This window comes from Muscardinus avellanarius (genome assembly GCF_963383645.1).
Source record: "Muscardinus avellanarius genome assembly, chromosome: 12".
Classification (NCBI taxonomy): Eukaryota; Metazoa; Chordata; class Mammalia; order Rodentia; family Gliridae; genus Muscardinus; species Muscardinus avellanarius.
This window is the reverse complement of record NC_137798.1, coordinates 14,446,610-14,462,476: the sequence shown is the minus strand read 5'-3', so window position 1 is coordinate 14,462,476 and position 15,867 is coordinate 14,446,610. Positions and strand designations below refer to the sequence as shown.

Below are 15,867 nucleotides of genomic sequence, written 5' to 3'. Positions count from 1 at the left end.
GGAGACAGGAGGATCACGTAGGTTCAAAGCCAGCCGTGCTGGCTTAAGAGACCCTGTTTCCAAATAAAAAAGTATAAAAATAGGTCTGGGAGTGTAGCCCGGAGGTAGAAGGGTTTCCAGGAACCCCAGTGCCACACACACACAAAAGGTGTGATCTCTTTCGGGGAGGCAAAGGGATGAAAATCTGCTTCTGTTTGTACTGAATATTTGGACGGTTTTGTAGCGGTGGCTTTATGCCCACTGACCCATATGCTGGTTATTGCCTTGTCCCCGCCCCCTCTCTCCCTGGTACTCTGCCTTGTGTATGCCACCAGCTACAGCCTTCCTTTAGTCTCAAAAACACCAGCGCGCCTCTTGTCAAGGCACGACAAAAACTCTGCTTTAGCTTGGAAGACAGCTCTCTGAATGCCGGTGTGACAAGCTTGCCTCCAGAGCCAGAAGAATCTGTACACACAAAATATGCGCTGCCCCAGAGTGCATGACTGAACACTTGTTTAAACTGCCCCATGAGCCGGGCATGGTGGCGCACGCCTGTAATCCCAGCATTCAGGAGGCTGAGACCGGAGGATCACGGTTCTCAGACAGCCTCAGTTACTTAGTGAGGCCCTCTGCAACTCAGTGAGACCCGGTTTCAAAATAAAGAATAAAAAGAGTAGGGTAGAGGGAGTAACTCAGAGGTCAAATGCCCCCGGGTTCCATTCCCAGACCCCCCCACATAAATAAATAAGTAAATAAATAAATAAATAATAAATAGCCCCAGGACAAGCCCACAGTAGGGAGTGTTTCAGCAGGAAGGTGCTTGCCCCTGGAGGAGCATCCCATCTTCCCTGTGCTTCTTAGCCTGGGTGTTCCATCACACCCTCCACTCTTCTCAGCCTCTTGTCCAGGAAGATCTCTGTTGTGGACTGCAGACAAGCTCTGTTAGGTAAAACCGGAGAGAACGTCCACAGAGGCTATTGAAAACTTGAGACCAAATCAAAATAATTTGGCTTATTTAGCGGCAGAAGGGAAGGCAGAGGAGAAACGAGAAGTCTGCGTTCCTGCCCCTGAGGGATGCCTGTCTGGCAGGCTAAGAGCAGGTTGCAAGGACAGACTGACATGCTCCGGAGGGCAGGAGGGGGGCTGGAGGCCGCTCTTGCCCCCTTCTGCAGCCACAGCATTGCAGCTGTCTTAACCCACTCGCCTTAGAAGGCAGCTCCAGGACGGTCAGTGTGCTGGCTGTGTCTTCTGGGTACACACACACACACACGTGCACACACACATGTGCGCACACACACATGCGCGCACACACACATGCGCACACACACACACGCGCGCACACGCACGGAGCATTACCTCCACAAATACAGTACTCTATCAGAAAGAAGGTCCAGCAGCATGGTGGCACATGCTTGTAACCCCAGCATTTGGGAGGCTGAGATAGAAGGATCGGCGTTCGTGGCCAGCCTCAGCTTCTCAGTGAGGCCCTTCACAACTCAGTGAGACCCTGTTTCAAAAGAAAGAATTAAAAAAAAAAATAGGGCTGGGAATGTAGCTTAGAGTTAGAATGCCCCTGGGTTTCAGCCCCAGTACTGGAAAAAAAAGAAAAAAGAAAAAGAAAAAGAAGATAGGAAGGAAGGCAGGCAGGCAGGCAGGCAGGCAGGCAGGCAGGCAGGCAAGGTGGGTTGAGGGAAAAAGAAAATGTCCCAACACATTTCACTGCCAGCAATACCCTAGTGCCCTACAGACCGCTGCAAGGTGTGCCTTGCTGGTCTTCCTGTGGTGCAAGTCTGACGGTGTTCTGAGCCTTCACTGAGGTCAGGAGGAAACAGACTCAGGTTGCAAAGACAAGGGGCAGGAAGATTTCCTCTAGGTGTTGGGAAGTACAGCCAGGAAACACCGTCTACTGCTCTGTCTCCACTCAAGTCCATCCAACATGGAAGTAAGTTTATTTTCCAAAAGGAGGCACTGCCTACAGCCTTTAGGGAATCATTCAGTCTCAAGAGAGCAAGTTCCCCTGTTAACTGTATTGTCAAGGAATTCCTGTCCACTCCTTGCCTGCTTTGACACCTCTGTAAGATCCCATCTGCAGGAAGGATGGCAGGTCCCAGGAGGATCCTCCTTCCTCAGCCAGGTGGAGCAGCTGGCTGGGACTGGCCCGCCTGAAACCCTGTGCTGTGCTTCCCTGCAGGGGACTGCTGGTTCCTCGCAGCCATCGCCTGCCTGACCCTGAATGAGCGGCTGCTTTTCCGAGTCATACCCCACGATCAAAGTTTCACAGAAAACTACGCGGGGATCTTCCACTTTCAGGTGAGGTAAAGAGAGTGTGGTTAAGACGACGGCTGCAGCCCACCCGCTTAGGGTCTCCTGGCCTCGACTTCCCCGCAGCCAAGGCAGGCTCCACCCACCAGGGCAGCAGCAAGCAGCGCCCCCCTAAGCGCCAAGCCTGCAGGGAAGCAGAGGAAGCTGGGTATCTCTGTCCTCTAGCCCCACACCTTCCGCTGTGTCCCAGAAAGGCAGGGAGACATCCTGCTTCCTGGCCTGTGGGTCTATTTCTGCTCTCCAGCTGGCTGGCTGCTGTTCTGTTGCCTGCAGCCCTTCTCAAGTAGATCCCTAAATACCGGCTCTTAGAGGCTGCAGGCCTTTAGGATTGTGCTGGAATCCCTGCTCCATGCCCGGAAGCTTCTTTTTCTTTTTGCCCTTTAAGGCAGATCTATACCAAGCCACCTGTTAATTTGGGTTAATCTGGAGATCTGGCTTCTGGTTCAGCCCAGAAATGAGCCTACTGGTTCTAGAATCAACTCAGCCATTGGAAACTTCCTGGGTACAAGCCATGTTGGCAAAGCCGGGCATGGTGGCGCACACTTGTAATCCCCGCGCTTGGGAGGCTGAGACAGGAGGATCGCACAGGTTCGAAGCCAGCCTCAGCTACTTAGTGAGGCTCTCAGCAACTTAGCGAGACCCTGTTTCCAAGTAAAGTATAAAATAGGTCTGGGAGTATAGCCCGGAGGTAGAAAGCCTCTGGGTTCCACCCCCAGTACCACCAAAAAAAAAAAAAAAAAAAAAAAAAAGATAAACCATATTGGCATAGAGTTGAACCCCGGTGCTAGTCAGAACTAAAGCTGATTCCGCAAGAGGGGCTCTGGTATTTTCTGGAGTTCCGGGGAGTCTGTCTCCAGTCCTGACAGCTCTTTGATGTTTTTTTCAGTACTGGGGATGGAACCCAGGGGCATTCTACTTCTGAGCTACACCTCCAGCCTTATTTTTTATTCTTTATTTTGAAACAGGGTGTCACTGAGTTGCAAAGGGCCTCACTAAGTAGCCGAGGCTGTCTGCGAACCGCAATCCTCCTATCTCAGCCTCCCGAATGCTGGGATTACAAGTGTGCACCACCACGCCCGGCTGCTGTCTTCTCTTCGATAAGAGAGAACGCACATGGAAGGGATATTAAACTACATTTGGTCTTCTCCAGTCCGAACTGATTTGTTTGAAAAAGAATATTCAGGAATGAATGGACAGGAAAACGGCCCTGCTGTGGCCAGGACTTGTTCTGAGTTACTGCCCTCTTCCACTTTGAGCTATCCTCTTCAGAGCCATCTTCTTCAGTTTGCCATCAAGAAATACATAAAACAAGGCAATGCCTCCACTCACCAGGAGTTCTCAGTCGTGGCTGCACATTGGAATCATCTGAGACACTTAAAAATACTGACTTTCAGGCCCAAATCCAGGCCTCCTGGACAGGGAATAGCAAACCTCAAGTCCTGGGCTATTCATTAAGCCCCTCCTGGACCCAGTCCTGGGCGGGGCCATGTGGAGAGACTAAGTGGTACCTAAGATGCTCAGGTCCATCCAGAGACAGACTGGCATGCCCAGAAGACAGCGAGAAGCAGGATACAGAGAGACCCAGGAGTGCAGGGCCAGGACACCAGTCCTCACGGTAGCCTAGGGGTGCGGCTCTGCAGCCAGATGTTGCACACTCGTAATCTCAGTTCTTGGGAAGTTGAGACAGGAGGAACACAAGTTCAAGATCAGCCTCGGCAACTTAGTGAGTCTGTTTCAACATTCAAAAAGGAAAAGAGGCCGCGCCACTCATGCCCCTTCCTTTCCAGCCTCGGCCTCGGACCCTGAGGCCTCCGCCATGTTGATGCCCAAGAAGAACAGGATCGCCATCTTGAACTCCTTTTTAAGGAGGGAGTGATGGTAGCCAATAAGGATGTCCACATGCCCAAGCACCCGGAGCTGGCAGACAAGAACGTGCCCAACCTTCACGTCATGAAGGCCATGCAGTCTCTCAAGTCTCGTGGCTACGTGAAGGAACAGTTTGCCTGGAGACATTTCTACTGGAACCTCACCAACAAGGGCATCCAGTAGCTTCGTGATTACCTCCACTTGCCTCCTGAGATCGTGCCTGCCACCCTGTGTCGCAGCCGGCCAGAGACTGGCAGGCCTCGGCCCAAAGGCCTGGAAGGAGAGCGACCTGCAAGACTCACGAGAGGAGAAGCCGACAGAGACACCTACAGACGGTGCGGACAAGAAAGCCGAGGCTGGGGCTGGGTCAGCAACTGAATTCCAGTTTAGAGGCGGGTTTGGTTGAGGACGCGGTCAGCCACCTCAGTGAAGTCGGCGGGGATTGCTTTGTGCTAAATAAACTTGTAACTCTAAAAAAAAAAAAGGAAAAGAGAAAAAAAAAAAAAGAGCCAGGCGTGGTAGCACACACTTGTAATCCCAACATTCGGGAGGCTGAGACAGGAGGATTGTGGTCCGCAGCCAGCCTCAGCTACTTAGTGAGGCCCTCTGCAACTCAGTGAGACCCTGTTTCAAAGTAAAGACTAAAAAATCGGGCTGTGGGCATAGCTCAGAGGTAGAATGCCCCTGGGTTCCATCCCCAGTACCGAAAAAAAAAAAAAAAAAGCCAGGCATAATGGTGCATGCTTGTTATCCCAGCATTTGGGAGGCCAAGACAAGAGGATCACAGTTTGTGGACAGCCTCAGCTAGTTAGTGAGGCCCTTTGCAACTCAGTGAGACCCTGTTTCAAAAAGAAAATAAGCTGGACATGGTGGCGAACGCTTGTAATCCCAGAATTTGGGAGGCTGAGACTGGAGGACCCAGGTTCGCGGACAGCCTCAGATACTTAGGCTCTTTACAACTCAGTGAGACCCTGTTTCAAAATAAAGAATAAAAAATAGGAGCTGGGTGTTGTGGTGCATGCTTGTAATCCCCACCCTTGGGAGGCTGAGACAGGAGGATCATGCAGGTTCAAAGCCAGCCTCAGCTGGCTTAAGAGACCGTTTCCAAATAAAATATAAAAATAGGTCTAGGCGTGTAGCCCAGAAGTAGAAGACCCCTGGGTTCCATCCCCAGTACCACCAAAAAAAAGGGGGGGCTGTGGGTGTAGCTTGGAGGTAGAATTGGGGGTTCCATTCCCAGTAATGCAAAAAAAAAAAAAAAAAAAGAATAAAGGCCGGGTGTGGTGGTGCACGCTTATAATCCCCGCGCTTGGGAGGCTGAGACAGGAGGATCATACAGGTTTGAAGCCAGCCTCAGCTACTTAGTAAGGTCCTCAGAAACTTAGTGTGACCCTGTTTACAAATAAAATATAAAATAGGTCTGGGAGTATAGCCCGGAGGTAGAAAGTCCCTGGGTTACATCCCCAGGACCACCGAATAAATAAATAAATAAATAAATAAATAAATAAATAAATAAATAGGTCTGGGAGTATAGCCCAGAGGTAAAAAAAGCCCCTGAGTTCTGCCCTCAGTACCACACACACACACACACACACACACACACACACACACACATACAAAAGAATTAAAAAATAGGGCTTGGGGTGTACCTCTGAGGTGGAATCCTGAGTTACATCCTCAGTACCAAAAAAAAAAAAAATCAGGCTGAGGATGTAGGTCAGACGTAGAGTACCCCTGTAGTCCATCCCCATTACCCCCAAATAACAGAATGTGACCCTGTGCTTCATGTGTCTGTGCAGTTCTGGCGCTATGGAGACTGGGTAGACGTGGTTATTGATGACTGCCTGCCCACATACAACAATCAACTGGTTTTCACCAAATCCAACCACCGCAATGAGTTCTGGAGTGCTCTGCTGGAGAAGGCTTATGCCAAGTAAGACGACTTTTTTTTTTTTTTTTTTTTTTTGCGGGTCTGGGGATGGAACCCAGGGGCATTCGACCTCTGAGCTACACCCCCTGCCCTATTTTTTATTCTTTATTTTGAAACAGGGTCTCACTAGGTTGCGAAGGGCCTCACTAAGTAGCTGAGGCTGTCCATGAACTGTGATCCTCCAGTCTCAGCCTCCCGGATGCTGGGATTGCAAGCGTGCGCCACCACGCCCGGCTAGCCAACACTTTAGAATGTGGGGCAGGACTAGAGGCAAGTGGGTTGCAAAATCCAGCCGCGGGCTCCCTCACCGCAGAATGCAGGAGTGTCTTGTGGTAGTTCAGCTATGACCCAAAGTCAAAGATCAGCTCTAACTGAAAACACCGAGTTTAAGAGGAAAAATGGAGTCTTGTGTAAGAAATCTTTAGCTTTCGCTTTTTATAGCGAGCTCTTTAATTCTATCCCCCTGGTGGTATTGCAAGTCCCGGATCTGAGCATTGTATTTTTGAAGCCGAGATCCTAGGATCTTGCTTGACGCAAACTCGTGAGCTTATAGTACATCCCCAGAATATACTATAGACGTTCCTTCCTGTTGTCCCACCTCAGGCTCAGCATATAATGAAAGAGAGCCATCCGGCGGTGGACAGCGGGCTTCCAGTGCCTGCGCTGCTAGCTCTCGGTGGCCTTCGGGGTCACCTCACCTCTTGAGCTCAGCTTTAGTGTTGTAAAGAAAGGGAACATAATAACTACCTCCTGAGCTCACACTGCTGATGCGAGAACACCACAGAACCTAAGGGTAAAGTCCTGGTAGCGATGGCACCCGGTCATGGTTCCTGGAACTCTGTGACCCCATCTTGGTCTCCGTCCTCTTTCCAGGCTCCATGGTTCCTATGAAGCCCTGAAAGGTGGGAACACCACAGAGGCCATGGAGGACTTCACAGGAGGGGTGACAGAATTTTTTGAGATCAAGGATGCTCCCAGTGACATGTATAAGATCATGAGGAAAGCCATCGAGAGAGGCTCCCTCATGGGCTGCTCTATTGATGTAAGTCTGGGTATGGGGTACGCTCAATGTCAGCACAGCGCTTTCTTCTGAGATGGAGCAAAGGTTTTGCTTTAAGAAGCAGGAACTCATTCTTGACTTTGGAAATTAAAGTTGATCCTGGGAACTTCCAGTGAAGTGATTGGCCAACGATATTTCAAACCTGGGGATTTAGGTGGAAATAGGTCCAGAGGACCGAATCGGCAGGGCCTCCCACCCTGCTGTCCAGTCCCAGCGCAGCCCCTGGGTTGGCCATATACTTGGCTGGAGACCGGAGCCCACCTTTTCCCTAGGAAAACCTCCCGGTCACTTAGCTCTGACTCCTTTGCCGATGGGAACACGGCTTTGTGTTGGTATCTGGAGGATGAGCCTGCGGCCCCCTCTCAGCGCAGGAAGGTAGTGTGAACTGCGGCAGAGATCAAGGGTAAGCAGAGGCAGAGCGCGCAGGTCTTCCAGTTCTGGGAGGCTACCTGAGGGCCGCTGATGCCTTGGCGATTTCCACTTCAGATGACGGGCCCACGTTAGCTTCTGCCGTGTTCTCTGCCGATACTCCCGCGGGGTAGGGAGGCCTGGGAGGTCCGTTAGCATACTGGATGAGCACTTTCCTTCTCTGTCACTTTTCTCCATCTTTTCTCCATTCATGTTCTGTTGATCGCGCCTCTTTTCCTTCCTCTTTTTATCTCCTTCCCTTTCCACCCTCCTTTGTTTGTCCTCCCCTGGGTTGCACCCCCTCCTCCCCGGGCCTCAGGATGGCACGAACATGACCTATGGAACCTCTCCTTCTGGTCTCAACATGGGGGAGTTGATTGCGCGCATGGTGCGGAATATGGACAATGCGCTGCTCAGGGACTCAGACCTCGACCCCAGAGGCGCGGAAGACAGACCTACGCGGGTGTGTACACCTCCAGCTGTCCAGACCCGCCAGCCCTGCAGCTGCCCGCCTGCCCGCTGGCGCCGGAATCCCCGCACCAGCCAGGCAAAGAAAGCGAATTCTCTCCCACTTATTCAGTCTTTTAGTGAAGAAAGCCAAGTCTCCCCCACAGGGCGTATATGCTAGTTTGAGAAGTTATACATGCTCGCCCATGAAGACTGTCTGTGGAATAAAAAATGGAGAAAAATGTGTATTTTCACCATCTACAAATAATCACACTTAATATTTAGTATATGTCCTTCCAGAAGTTTTCTGTGTACACACCTAACTGCAGTTTTAGTTTTACAGTTTTGTCACATCGTGTGCACTTCTTTGCAGCCTGCTCTCAACTCAATTATGTTTACATTCTCTCTTTTTCCTTTTTTGCGGGTCTGGGGATGGGACCCAGGGGCATTTGATCTCTGAGCTACACCCCCTGCCCTGTTTTTATTTATTTATTTATTTATTTATTGGTGGTACTGGGGTTCCTGGAAGCCCTTCTACCTCCGGGCTACACTCCCAGACCTATTTTTACATTTTCATTATGGAAACAGGGTCTCCTAAGCCAGCGCGCGTGGCTGGCTTCGAACCTGCGCGATCCTCCTGTCTCCGCCTCCCAAGCGCGGGGATTACAAGCGTGCGCCACCACGCCCGGCCCCTGCCCTGTTTTTATTCTTTATTTTGAAGCACTAAGTTGCAGAGGCCTCACTAAGTGGCTGCGGCTGTCTGTCCCAAGTGCTGGCATCGCAAGTGTGCACCACTACACCCGGCTTGTTTATATTCTTAATATGCCAATAATTCTTCTCCTATAACATTTTTGACTAGCTGCACAATATTCCAACATATAGATGTTATGATTTACCTACCCAGTACCCTATTACTGAAAAGTTAGAGAAGTTTTTTTTTTCTTTTTGGGAGGTAAATATTATTTTAAAATGTATAATGAACATCACAGTAGCTACATCCTTGTTTACATCCTGACGACTTCCATAGGACAGATTCCAGCAGCATTGCTAGGTCGAGTGATATGTTTATGTAATGCCAACAAGTCACTTGAAGTAGCTTCCCAGGTGAGACATGAGGATGGAGATGGGTCATATGAGGACCGAGTGAGATCTGGGGGAGTCTGAGAGGCCAGAAGTCCTGGCCCTGACCACACCTATCACCCTGAAAAGGCTCCAGGAATTCCACCGCCCAGCATGGCTCTGGGAGGCTCCCCTTAGAGCCAGCGTGTTACTAGGCCAGCTGAGACCTGGCCGCCTATCTAGCACCTGCTGGCCTTGGGGATCCTACCCTTCTGCCAATATCTTTCATGGCGGTATCGTGAAAAGTTTTGCACGGTGTCAGCTCCCCGTGCACTCTTAGGCAGTCACTTCTGAGTATACTCTCCTCAGGGCTCCATCCCTGGGTGCTGTGACATTTTGTGCGTGAATGTGTGGTGGTGAGGACTGAACCCAGGGACATTCTACCTTTGAGCTGCCCCTCAGCCCTATTTTATTGTTATTTTGAAACAAGAGCTTGCTAGGTTGCTGAGCCACTACTTGCTGAGGCTGTGCTCAAACCTCGGGATCCTCCTGTCTCAGCTTCCCAAGCACTGGGATTACGAGCGTGCGCTACCACGCCCGGCTGTTCGGTGACTTTTGATTTATTGTTCTAGATGGGTGAGGAGCAGGTGAGGGATGTAAGGAGAAAAGGTTAGACCTGTTTCATCAAATCCCTTTTCTCTTCTAGGAATAGTCGATCCTAGATGGGCCCAGGGCAGGAGGATCCCAAAGTTCAGGAAAGACCCCAGCTGTCCCCCTTCCTCCTTTGTAGAACCCCAAGGGGTCCAGAGTGAGGAGTAGAGAGGACGCTTCTCAGAGGGACCATCTGGTCTGGGGCTGCATCTTCTTGACACTCTCAACAGGTCTAGGGCGGGTCTGCTCCTGGTCATGAGGCACAGTCTCTGGGAGTAGAGTAGTCCTTGTCCTTGCAGATCCCAAAAATGAACCCGTGTGAATCGTCTCCGAGCAGTTGTGTTCCTGACAGGCTGTCTGCTTACTGCTTCACAGACAATTGTCCCCGTTCAGTATGAGACAAGGATGGCCTGCGGGCTGGTCAAGGGCCATGCCTACTCGGTCACTGGGCTGGAGGAGGTAAGCCTGCTGGGTCTTGGTGGGATGTAGGGACACTTGAGCTGACCTCCTAAAGTCGGGACTTGGCTTTCTGTGCGCCTTTGCCACCCAGAGCGCGCCCGTGGTCAGGGCTTCCCGCTCCAAGTCAAGCCAAGCTCCTGGGGGCGGGGTACTCGCAGGAACTGGTCAAGGTGGACCTTGCCACAGAAGGTTTATCTTTGGATTCCGTGCTAAAGATGGCAAATTTTCAAACGTTTCTAAGGAACAAATAGAAATATCATTTGGGTTCTATAATGGTGGTCTTGTGTATCCTCCTCTTTCCGGTTCTCTCAGGTTCAAAGAGTTACCATGTCTTGCTCCCCAAGGACTTCTGGGATTTCTTGGGTCATGCCAGGGACAGGAACCTTGTTGGGCCCATTGCAGACAGTTGGACAGGTTGTGTCCTGAATAAAGGGATGGGCAGAGGGCTGTTCTTGGCATTGGTCTGTAGCAGCTAACTGGAGAGTAGGGCTCCTTTTTTCTAATTGGTCCGTCCATCTGGAGGGGGCATTTGTCTAGTTTCTCAGCTACTAGGGCATTTTTTTTTCAGTACTGGGGATGGAACCCAGGGGCTTTGTACCTTCGTGCTACACCCCAGCCCTATTTTTTAGTCATTTTATTTTATTTTATTTTATTTTATTTTATTTTATTTTTGGTGGTACTGGGGTTCCTGGAAGCCCTTCTACCTCCGGGCTACACTCCCAGACCTATTTTATATTTTTATTTAGAAACAGGGTCTCCTAAGCCAGCGCGCGCGGCTGGCTTCGAACCTGCGCGATCCTCCTGTCTCTGCCTCCCAAGCGCGGGGATTAAAAGCGTGCGCCACCACACCCGGCAGTCATTTTATTTTTGAGACAGGGTCTCACTGAGTTGCGAAGGACCTCACTAAGTAGCTGAGGCTGTCCAGTCTCCACCTCTTAAATGCTGGGACTACAAGTATACATCACCACGCCCGGCGTGGCCTTGGGAATCTTTTTAAAATTCACACAAGGATGCCTAAATGTGGGTGCCATCACTAGCAGGGCCTACTGTATATGCTTCTTCCTTCCCTAAGCTCACACTGGCTAGGATGTTCTCCAGGATTTTTTTTTTTTTTTTTTTTTTTTTTTGCGGGTCTGGGGATAGAACCCAGGGGCCTTCAACCTCCGAGCTACACCCCCTGTACACCTACATGACCCAAGAAATCCCAGAAGTGTACCAGTATTGGGAATGACCTAGGAAGATTTGGGCCCTATTTTTTATTCTTTATTTTGTTTATTTATCTATTTTTTTGTGTGGTACTGGGGGTGGAACCCAGGGGCTTTCTACCTCCAGGCTATACTCCCAGACATATTTTATATTTTTATTTGGAAACAGGGTCTCACTAAGTTGCTGAGAGCCTCACTAAGTAGCTGAGGCTGGCTTCAAACCTGTGTGATCCTCCTGTCTCAGCCTCCCAAGCGTGGGGATTACAAGCATGAGCCACCACACCCGGCTTTTATTCTTTATTTTGAAATAGGGTCTCACTAAGTTGTGGAGGGTCTCACTAAGTACCTGAGGCTGTCCGTGAACTGCAATCCTCTAGTCTCAGCCCCCCAAATGCTGGGATTACAAGCGCGTGCCACCGTGCCCGGCCAGGAAAATAATTTCTTAGAAGATGATGAGGCCAGGCACAGTGCCGCATGCTTGTAATCCCAGTACTTGGGAGGCTGAGACAGGAGGATCACAGGTTTGAAGACAGCCTCAGCAGGTAGTGAGACTCTCATCAGCCTAGTGAGACTCTGTTTCAAAATACAAATAAAACAAGCCGGGTGTGGTGGTGCACGCTTGTAATCCCCGCGCTTGGGAGGCTGAGACAGGAGGATCACACAGGTTCGAAGCCAGCCTCAGCTACTTAATGAGGCTCTCAGCAACTTAGCGAGACCCTGTTTCCAAATAAAATATAAAATAGGTCTGGGAGTATAGCCCAGAGGTAGAAAGCCTCTGGGTTCCACCCCCAGTACCACCAAAAAAAAAAAATACAAATACAAATAAAACAGGTCTGGGGTGTAACTTGGAGGTAGAAGTCCCCTGGGCTCAGTTCCCGGGGCCACAACATATATATAAATAAATAAAGAAGATGAGGCACGAGCCTGGCCCTGACTCCTCTGACCGGCCCTAAGGGTCTGACTGTCCCCCTGACATTCCACAGTGAGCTTCTTTTTTTTTTTTTTGGTGGTACTGGGGTTCCTGGAAGCCCTTCTACCTCCGGGCTACACTCCCACGGGCTACACTCCCAGACCTATTTTTTAACTTTATGTGGAAACAGGGTCTCTTAAGCCAGCGAGGCTGGCTCCGAACCAGCGCGATCCTCCTGTCTCAGCCTCCCAAGCGCGGGGATTACAAGCGTGTGCCACCACGCCCGGCCACAGTGAGCTTCTGATACCTCTGCTTGGTCAGGGCTGGGAAAGACAGCCGCCAAACGCTTCTCTCTCGCGGCCCCAGCCCAGCCCTCAGGGCAAGACAGAAGCTCTGCTTTCCAGACGGGCTCCAAAGCATGAGAGTTTTTCACTTTGCCCAAGGCCCTGTTCAAAGGAGAGAAGGTGAAGCTGGTGCGGTTGCGGAACCCGTGGGGCCAGGTGGAGTGGAACGGCTCATGGAGCGACGGGTAGGTGAGGGACCTGGGTGGGGCTGCGGGGCCCAGCCAGGAGTGGACTGCCGACACTTGGTGTAAGAGCATTGTCAAAACCAGTGGCCAGCGGGTGCGGGCGCACACCTGTAATCCCAGTACTTGGGAGGCTGAGACTGGAGAATCACGGGTTCAAAGCCAGCCCCAGTAACTTGGTAAGGCTGTCAGCAATACAGAAAGACCTTGTTTTAAAGTAAAAGATAGAATGGAGCTGGGGGTGTCGCTTGGAGGTAGAATGTCCTTGGGTTCAACCCCATTCACACACACACACACACACACACACACACACACACACACCTAGGTGTGGTGATGCATGCCAGTAATCATAGTGTTTGGGAGGCTGAGGTAGGAGTATTGCAAATTCAAAGCCAGCCTCAGCAATTTAGTGAGACACTGTTTCAAAATAAAAAATAAAAAAAGGCTGAGGGGGTAGCTCAGAGGTAGAATGCCCCTGGATTCAATTCCCAGTACTACAAATAAAAAATAAAATAAAAAATAAAATAGCCGGGCGTGGTGGCACACGCTTGTAAACACTGTTTCAAAATAAAAAACAAAAAAAGGCTGAGGGGGTAGCTCAGAGGTAGAATGCCCCTGGATTAAATTCCCAGTACTACAAATAAAAAATAAAATAAAAAATAAAATAGCCGGGCGTGGTGGCACACGCTTGTAAACCCAGCGCTTGGGAGGCTGAGACGGGAGGATCGCACAGGTTCGAAGCCAGCCTCAGCTACTGAGTGATGTTCTCAGCAACTTAGTGAGACCCTGTTTCCAAATAAAATATAAAATGGGGCTGGGGGTGTATCCCGGAGGTAGAAAGCCCCTGGGACTCACCCCCCAGTACTACAAAAAATAAATCATAAATAAATAAAGTATAAGGAGGAAAGATTTGGCTAGAGAAGGTTCAAGCCCATATAAACCCATATGGGATGGGAAAACAATTAGAGGGCTGTCACTGAAGGAGACAGGTCCACCGCTGGGTGGCTCACACGGACTGCAATTTGGAAATGGGCTACTCTTTCAATTTTGCATTCCTCTGATACCTTCTGTCCCAACACATCAGCCTTCCCTTCTTCCTTCATTTCCCGTAATTCCTCATTTCTCCACCAGCTGGAAGGACTGGCGCTTTGTGGACAAAGATGAGAAGGCCCGTCTGCAGCACCAGGTCACAGAGGATGGAGAGTTCTGGTGAGTCCAGGACCCAGGAAGACCCAGAAGGGGCAGAGAGGTGAAACCTCAGGCCTTGACCTAGACAGACGCTGTCAGATTCCAGGCCTCGGGAGATCAGGTTCTGTCCTCTAGCCGGAGGCCCACGAGGATGCGGCTCTGAGAGGAGACCTTCAGGCCCCCGTGGTGACTGGGTCCAGGATGAGGCCTTGGCACAGCTCTCCCGAGCGGACACTCGCCTTACTCTCACCTCCCAGGGCCACCCCCACGCTCACTCGACTCCAAGTCTCAGCTTAAAGGAAACTTCCTTCACGACCCCCGAGGGCCCTCAGGACTAAGATTCGTTTATTTGTGGTGCTCAGCACTTTTAAAATTGCTCACCTAATATTCTATCCTTCCCCAAAGATATCTCTTTCCCCTGTGCCTAGCACCACACCTGGCACGCAGTGGGGGGGACCCTTGTCAACTGTTTGGGGAACCAAAATTCTGTCCAGTTCTCCCATTAAGCACTCATGTGTCATCACTGAACACTTGAGGATAGCTTGGGATAGATACATTAGAACTGACAGTATTTACCCTAAAAGGGAAGGGCAGGATCCTCTGGGACCTTGACCTTGGGCTAATTTATTGGGCTATTGTCTGCATCTCTCCTCTTTCAACCCCTCAGGATGTCCTATGATGATTTCATCTACCATTTCACAAAGCTGGAGATCTGCAACCTCACAGCTGACGCCCTGGAGTCTGATAAGCTTCAGACCTGGACAGTGTCTGTGAACGAGGGCCGCTGGGTGAGGGGCTGCTCTGCCGGAGGCTGCCGGAACTTCCCAGGTGGGAGATAGTCTTTGTGTGTGTGTGTGTGTGTGTGTGTGTGAGAGAGAGAGAGAGAGAGAGAGAGAGAGAGAGAGAGAGAGAGAGAGAGAGAGAGGGAGGGATCCTAGGGATGGTATCCCAGGGGCTTCTACCTCCTGGCTACCTACCCTCCTAGACCTATTTTGTATTTTATTTGGAAACAGGGTCTCACTAAGTTGCTGAGAGCCTAAGTAGCTGAGGCTGGCTTCAAACCTGTGCGATCCTCCTGTCTCAGCCCCCAAGCGCTGGGATTACGTGCGCCACCGGCTGGGAGATAGTCTTGATGGGGGAAGGGTGTCAGCAGAACAAGTTCCAGGAAGAATGATAGTCACAGTCACTTGCGGAGTCTAAGAGTCACAGACCCAGGGTCTTATTAAATCTTCCTCATTGTACTGAGCATGCCATGCTGAGGCGTTTGCAGTAGGGGCTGGTAATGGGGTTTAAGCAGGAAAGGTATCAAAACAATATTGTGGCCAGGTGTGGTGGCGCACACTTGTAATCCCTGCGCTTGGGAGGCGGAGACAGGAGGATTGAGCAGGTTCAAAGCCAGCCGCGTTGGCTTAAGAGACCCTGTTTCCAAATAAAAATATAAAAAATGGGTGTCTGGGAGTATAGCCCAGAGGTAGAATGGTTTCCAGAGAGAGAGAGAGAGAGAGAGAGAGAGAGAGAGAGAGAGAGAGAGAGAGAGAGAGAGCGCCAGTAGATTAGGTAGGAGATATATGGAAGACAGGTATGTGGATGATGGATGGATGGATGGATAGAGAGAGAGAGAGATGGATGGATGGGGCTTTACTAGGACAGTTAGCCCACTCAATAATAGAAGCTTGGAAACCCCACAAGATTTGCAAACTGGAGACCCTAGGATGCCCATAGGTGGTCCAGCCCGAGTCCAAAGGCCTCAGAACCAGGGAAGCTGTTGGTGTAATTTTCATCCAGTCCCAAAGTCCTATGAACCGAGTCAGGATGGAGGTGGGGGGACAGGTGTTAAGTCCTGGAATAACAAAGGCC

General features: G+C 50.5%; 1 protein-coding gene and 1 pseudogene across 5 annotated transcripts in view; both read left to right on the top strand.

Moving 5' to 3' along the window:
- Nucleotides 1–15,867, top strand: part of CAPN3 (calpain 3) — a gene marked incomplete at both ends in the record, with an annotated part of 47,478 nt that overhangs the window by 19,357 nt on the left and 12,254 nt on the right. For 2 of the 4 annotated variants that reach the window (XM_080707480.1, XM_080707479.1), the window contains 8 exons: nt 2,171–2,289; nt 5,967–6,100; nt 6,971–7,139; nt 7,885–8,028; nt 10,098–10,181; nt 12,740–12,825; nt 13,954–14,031; nt 14,678–14,838. In XM_080707480.1, the coding sequence (XP_080563606.1) occupies nt 2,171–2,289; nt 5,967–6,100; nt 6,971–7,139; nt 7,885–8,028; nt 10,098–10,181; nt 12,740–12,825; nt 13,954–14,031; nt 14,678–14,838 (975 nt within the window). The remainder of the gene's footprint in view (nt 1–2,170; nt 2,290–5,966; nt 6,101–6,970; nt 7,140–7,884; nt 8,029–10,097; nt 10,182–12,739; nt 12,826–13,953; nt 14,032–14,677; nt 14,839–15,867) is intronic. The other 2 variants (XM_080707481.1, XM_080707482.1) reach the window with 1 other exon arrangement.
- Nucleotides 4,118–4,597, top strand: LOC308271742 (small ribosomal subunit protein eS10-like; annotated as a pseudogene). The gene has a single exon. The product of its transcript is annotated as a small ribosomal subunit protein eS10-like (transcript).